The sequence below is a fragment of the Cygnus olor genome, chromosome 1 (assembly GCF_009769625.2).
Source record: "Cygnus olor isolate bCygOlo1 chromosome 1, bCygOlo1.pri.v2, whole genome shotgun sequence".
Taxonomy (NCBI): domain Eukaryota; kingdom Metazoa; phylum Chordata; class Aves; order Anseriformes; family Anatidae; genus Cygnus; species Cygnus olor.
Window position 1 is genome coordinate 80,014,493 of NC_049169.1, and position 6,000 is coordinate 80,020,492.

Consider the following 6,000-nt stretch of genomic DNA (forward strand, 5'->3'; position numbering starts at 1 on the left):
AAACACATCCAAAGACTCAACAAGTAACCCTGACATACTGAAGCTCAGACTCAGAGTCCTGGATTTTACCATGGGAGTTCTATCACACTTGTTTTTAACATTCCAAATTCATCATTTTTCAAGATTGAAACTGGGGTGTCCAGAGTTCCATTATAACAGGTTCTACCTGTGGTCATATGTGCGTGACAGTTGCTTGTATATACACACACACAAAGCTACAGATATAAACTCAATGGGGTTTGAAATGATTATTTCCATTGCCAGATTTTCTTTTTCCCTAAGAACTACAAACAGTGCCAGTACAAACACCATACGTAAATATTTTTTCATGTGCCTGTATCTTGCAAAACCAAATAGGATTGGACATTCAACTAACTGAACGTCTGGCAAGCTGAACAACCAAACATTAACTAAAACCCGCTGTGAGCAAGGATGCAATTAAAGTGTGCAACTGCTGATTGTTCTACCACATCCACTCACTTTCTTAACAGGATTTCTTTTAATTATAATCATACAATTAATTTGTAGATCTTTGTTACCTATATGAAGGTGAATATAAGTCAACATAGTTCTCGAAACCATGTGTCGGGCTGTTTAGTTCTGATGAGTGCGAACTCCCTGTAAATAAGACAATACTGTAATGACTATTCAGTTATGACTATCTGATTTACAAGTTAAGGACACAGAAAGTGTTCTGTGTTATCTGTAGTGCACCAGCATATAAAAGTTAGCATATAATGGTGAGGTGTCAATTTATGGCTGACAACCTACAGCATCAATTTACTGCTTGAAAATGTTTATCATTTATACTCAGTCACTTACAGAAGCATAAATCAGGATTGTTGAAGTAATCACAAAGAAAATTGTTCTCACTGCTTCTGATTTAGGAACCTCAGCCACTTTACATACAACCAGCAACTGCTCTGTACAGCCTTCTAAGTAAAGAACAACACAGTGCATAGTGGGAACACAACTCCTTAATGTCTGGGTTGCAAATACTGCCTAATCATTAACTTTCTAGCAGGTTTACTTTCATAAACATAAAATGAAGAATAAAACTTTGATTTGACTGTTTTTCTACCTACAATCTCTTCCACTTAAAACTAATAACTCTGTGTATAAAAGTCACCAAACAGCTTGAGTGTTGCTGCTCTTACTAAATGTAATGTGTCATGACAACTGTGGCCACACCAGAGTTGTTTCTGTATTCCATACAGCATGGTCTTTGCTGGCTTGCAAGTTGTGTTATTGTGAACCAACCCATTGTCTTCTTAGTAAACAAAAAATAAAAACGGTGAATACTTCGCTATGCAAAAACCACAAAAAGATTTTGTTCCTTGAAAATAAAAAAGACTGCAATAGATTCAGCTATAAATTGTTATCTTTCTGGAAGACTGTAAGATTAAAAAATAGTCATTTAGGAAAACAATTTAATTTTTACAAAGACTTATGTAATCATTGTGACCAGTAAACCTACCAAACCGATACCGTACTTTAATTGGTCTTCCATACAAACGGATTCCATTCAGCAAAGCTATTGCGTAAGGCACGGATTCTTTGTGCTTAAAGCAGACAAATCCAAAAGACTTCGGCTTTCCTTCTTTGTCCTTACAAATTGTCACTTTGGTTAATGGTCCAGCCTGAAAGAAATTTACATTATTTTCTCACAAAACTTAAGTATTAAAAAAAAAAAACCTGTCATAATAATGTACATTTTGCCATAGTCAGAAACAGTGCAAATTTCTTAGTATAAGATTCTCTACTTAATTTTAAAAATCTCTCTGCATTCCCCATGCTCAAATTCTAAGCTTTCCCTATAAAACAAAAAATCATCTCTAAAAATATTAAAAGGAGAACGAACCATCACTCCATCGATGATGTTTAGTCTTTAATAATCCGATTTTTAAATTATTTTTTAAAAACAGTGATGACAGCCGCAAGGAACTTAGTAACTACTAAGTTACTGTATCTATAGCAAAGGTTACCTTATGCATGTACAGCTGCTAGTACAATTATTACAGAGCTTTTTTTGCACAGCTAACACAACTGAACAAATTGATAATATCAGTTACGTAAAAGCTATGAAATACAGTAATATATTTCTATTTTCCTTCAATTCCTAAAGCAGGAAGCACCAAAACTGTAGGAAAGCACACCTTAATAGAGACTAGTGTTTCTGAAACCACCACAAAACACAATTTTCTGTACTATGTAACCTTCATCACAAATGCATGGCAATGAATCAAGAGACTCTACCATCTCATCGGAGATAGCATAGTGTTCCTGACCAAAAAAGAAACAAACCCCAAACCACACCCTTATATGCCTCCTGTTTGGAGGCAGGAGTTGAAGTTGGATGATCCTAGGGGGTCCCTTCCAACTCAGGATATTCTGTATCTTCACTGAAAAGAAGTTCCATCTCTGCCTACATAGTAATCCTTGCACAGTCCTTCTAGAAGGACCAAACTACAGCAGTGATATTGTGTAAATACTGGTTCCACTTGCAAGGAAACTGTCATTTTCATAGTAAATACTAAATTTTCCCTATGCAAGGCTGAATGAGCATATCAGTCATGGAATTAACGATTTCTTATTAAAACAAACTGTAAGGCTGATTTAGCAGAGTGAAAACAAATGGCCAGCAAGTCTCCTGCCACAGATCTGGAATGCTGAGGATGGCAACAACTTACCTTTAAGAGGATATAATATCCAGGTATGAAATGAGGTGTCTTAAAGTGACAAAAAATCCCATCAGATACAGTGACAAAATTACCAAACGTTGTCTATGTTACTGTTGTAGATGGATAATTTATTGTTCTGAATAAAAAAAGCAGAACTGGCTTACACTACTGCTAGTGATACGATGCGCACTTTCCAGTAAAAGTCACTCAGAAGTCATCTGCAGCTTTAGGCAAGCACAGGTTAATTCGTTATAACAGCTTCACAGCAATTAAGTGTGCATAAACAGTTCAACATTCATAATAAACACACTGCATATGCTCAGATGAAGAAAATAAGCCATAGAAAGTGATCTATTTTATTATTCCGCACTTTCAATGATTATTGTCAAACAACAAATCTGCAATTCGTCTGCTGTGAGCATTTAGAGTGATGATTTGGAGCCATCTTCCTTATTATACCCTTTCTTATGTCAGACTGAGGATATTAAGGACTGTCATCTGTGATAATAATGCCTGATTGCTGTATGCTTGTGCAAGCTGTCTATAAACTACTCCTCACTTAAATAAGATGCTCTTGATGAAACATGAGTACTATTCTCCCTCTTCCCCCCCCAGCCCTTGTGAAAGCAAGAGAGTCATACAGACAATAAATATTAAGGATCAAAAGTAATGTACCAGTTTTTATTATTGGTGCAGAAAGATGATCGGGCTATAGAGCAATGGATACTACCTAGATTGTCCTGCGCAGGCAATCTTCAATATGTTGATTTTGTCTTTCCAAGTATCTTCAAGTTTGGTGGCTTTATTTTTTTTTTTTTTTAAAGGGGATTTCAGTGAGATTCTGAACATGCTCGTTTTTGTTTGAGTTGGCTCTTTAAGGCATTTTTTTGTTGTTGTTCTGCACTACACTGCAGTTTTTCTAAAAACAGCATACATCCAGTCTTCTGATTATTTGCCTAATGAGGAGAATCTGGTTCTTCAAGAACTACAAGTAACATGCTCAAATGCTTTGCAGATCAGTCTTTCAATTCTGTAGTCTTCCTGTTCATAAATAAAAAATATTAATAGTTTAGAAATAATTATAGATATTTTCTCCTAATTTGATGGGGAAAAGCTACAGCTCAGGTGTGCATTTTTAGGGCTGTACCACTGCAGAAAGGTTGAACTACATGCTGCCTAAGAAAGGACAATACTGCAACGGGAAGCATGTGCTGTTGCAGCGACGACAGAGCAACTTGAATGAGAATGCGATGAAGAGAAGGAAAAAGTTAAGCAGGTGTTAATTCGGATGATGTGAAAACCCAGACAGAAGTCAGCAGTTGCATGACCGAAGCAGATTATGCAGAAGATTCATACAAAACTGCATTCTGAGAACAACCACTTGTTTTCATCACTTTTATGTCGGGAATTGTGTGGTGTTACTAATATCCTCTGGTAAGACAAGCCTTCGTAACTTAACTTTTAAAGTTAAAAAACAGAATACTATTGAAAACAGGTAGGAATACCGTGTAGAAAATAAAAAATAAAGAAACAACTGTTTCTTAGATAATTTTAGGGAGAAGTTAGGAAGAAATGGAATCACCTAAAACAGCACAAGGCTAGAACATACCAAACAAAAATGCCTTCCAATGCACACAGAGTAGCATGCTGATACCTTGCTTAGATGAACAAGATGAATATCAGATTAATCAGTGGAATAAAAACAGTGAGCAGAAGTAGTTCTAGTTAGCAAATGACATAGCAGAAGAACAGATTATTCTGCCCACCTCTATTTTTGTACTCTGTTCTGTAAACACACCCGAAGGAAGCAAGGCTCCTTCTGACACTGGGTGTAATTAGTGGATGCAAGTATATCACCATGCTGTTGGCTGAACTGTCCAGGCTGAGCTTCATACACGTGATTGTATCAGGACTGGAGAAATACCTCATTGTCACCGACTAGTATCAATTCACCTTGGAATTTGATGCTTGTGTTATTGATATGATACTCCCTGCCTTTTCCTTACTCCTTTCAGGTTAATAAGCCTGGCTCAGCCACATTTGCTGTCTTTCAGCATGCCTTCCAGTTCCTGGGGCAAATGGCAAGAAAATGGAGGCACGGGGTGGTGACCCCACTGACAGAATTAGCATCTTCTCAAACATTAAAACACAAAACATTTTGTTATAAAGGTTATGTAGGTGGAAGTCTCACAACCCACCTGCAGACTATTCCTACTGCCTGTCCCACTCTGTTAGCAGCTGCAGCGTTGCTCGACACATTGTCAGCTTTTGCGCTGATTTTTCTAAATAAAAATCTTGATCCAAAAAAAAAAATCTTATTCGGTATAGAAAAAGTATAAAAGATTTTATTTTCCTTGAGTTTTTAACCTGTTTAACTTCCTCACTAACTCGGAGCCCCTTTCTGGAGTGAAAGCTTGCACAAGCATGGCAGAGGCGAGAAAAACCCCGGAGAAAAGCTGGAAAAGAGGAGAGCCGAGAGAGGAGCAGCTCGGCGCGGCCGCAACCCCCCGAAACCCCCCGCACACCAGCAAGAAACGCGGAGCCACCGGGCCCCCCCGCTCCCCACCGCCCGGGGCCCGCCGCCACCTGCAGGAAGAGCTCGTAGAGGATCTCCTCCCGCACTCGGCTCTCCAGGTTGCCCACGAACAGCGTCCTGTCCGCCTCCCCGGCCCGCCCCGGACACGGCCCCGACATGGCGGCCCCAGCCCCGGCCCCGACATGGCGGCGCCCCTATCCGGCGGCGTCGGGGCGGGCCTGGTGTCCCAGCAACGCGGCGACTGCGGGAGGGGCATCAGCGTGAGGAGGCGCCCTGCGGGTTTTATTCTCCGAGTTTTCACAGCTGACCCGAGGAAAACACTGTTCTCAGCCCTGCCGTTGGCAATGTGTATTGTACAGGCGCACGGAGCCAGGAGGAAGCGTGCCGCCGGAATGTTTTGTTATATGTTCTGCATGAAGGGTAAAGCGCCGCTGAAGAACGAGGTGAAACAGACGCAGAGAGCTTTGTTCTCTGGTCGCCGTCCTGTGGAACCGGTGGGTACTGCAGCTGCAGCAGCAGGAACGAGCGGCTAATGGTTCGAAACCCCTTCACAGTCACAGAATGGCCGAGGTTGGAAGGGACCTCTGAAGATCATGTGGTCCAACTCCCGTGCCAAGCAGGGTCACCTACAGCACACTGTGCAGGATGGCATCCAGGCGGGTTTTGGATATCTCCAGAGAAGGAGATTCCACGAACTGTCTGGGCAACCTGTCCCAGCACTCTGTCACCCTCACAGTAAAGAAGTGCCCCCTCATATTGAGCCAGAACCTCCTGTGCTTCAGT

General features: G+C 40.6%; 1 protein-coding gene across 3 annotated transcripts in view; it reads right to left on the reverse strand.

Moving 5' to 3' along the window:
* LOC121074326 (multidrug resistance-associated protein 1-like) overlaps window positions 1-5,683 on the reverse strand; it is a 54,075-nt gene extending 48,392 nt beyond the window's left edge. The window contains exons 1-3 of one of the 3 annotated variants that reach the window (XM_040566286.1): window positions 5,268-5,683; window positions 1,478-1,640; window positions 540-618 (exon numbers count right to left, since the gene is read on the reverse strand). In XM_040566286.1, coding sequence (XP_040422220.1) covers window positions 540-618; window positions 1,478-1,640; window positions 5,268-5,375 — 350 coding nt within the window. In that variant the 5' untranslated portion in view covers window positions 5,376-5,683. Of the gene's footprint in view, window positions 1-539; window positions 619-1,477; window positions 1,641-3,356; window positions 3,720-5,267 lie in introns of those variants that run through there. The other 2 variants (XM_040566312.1, XM_040566319.1) reach the window with 2 other exon arrangements.
* Window positions 5,684-6,000: the final 317 nt, after the last annotated feature.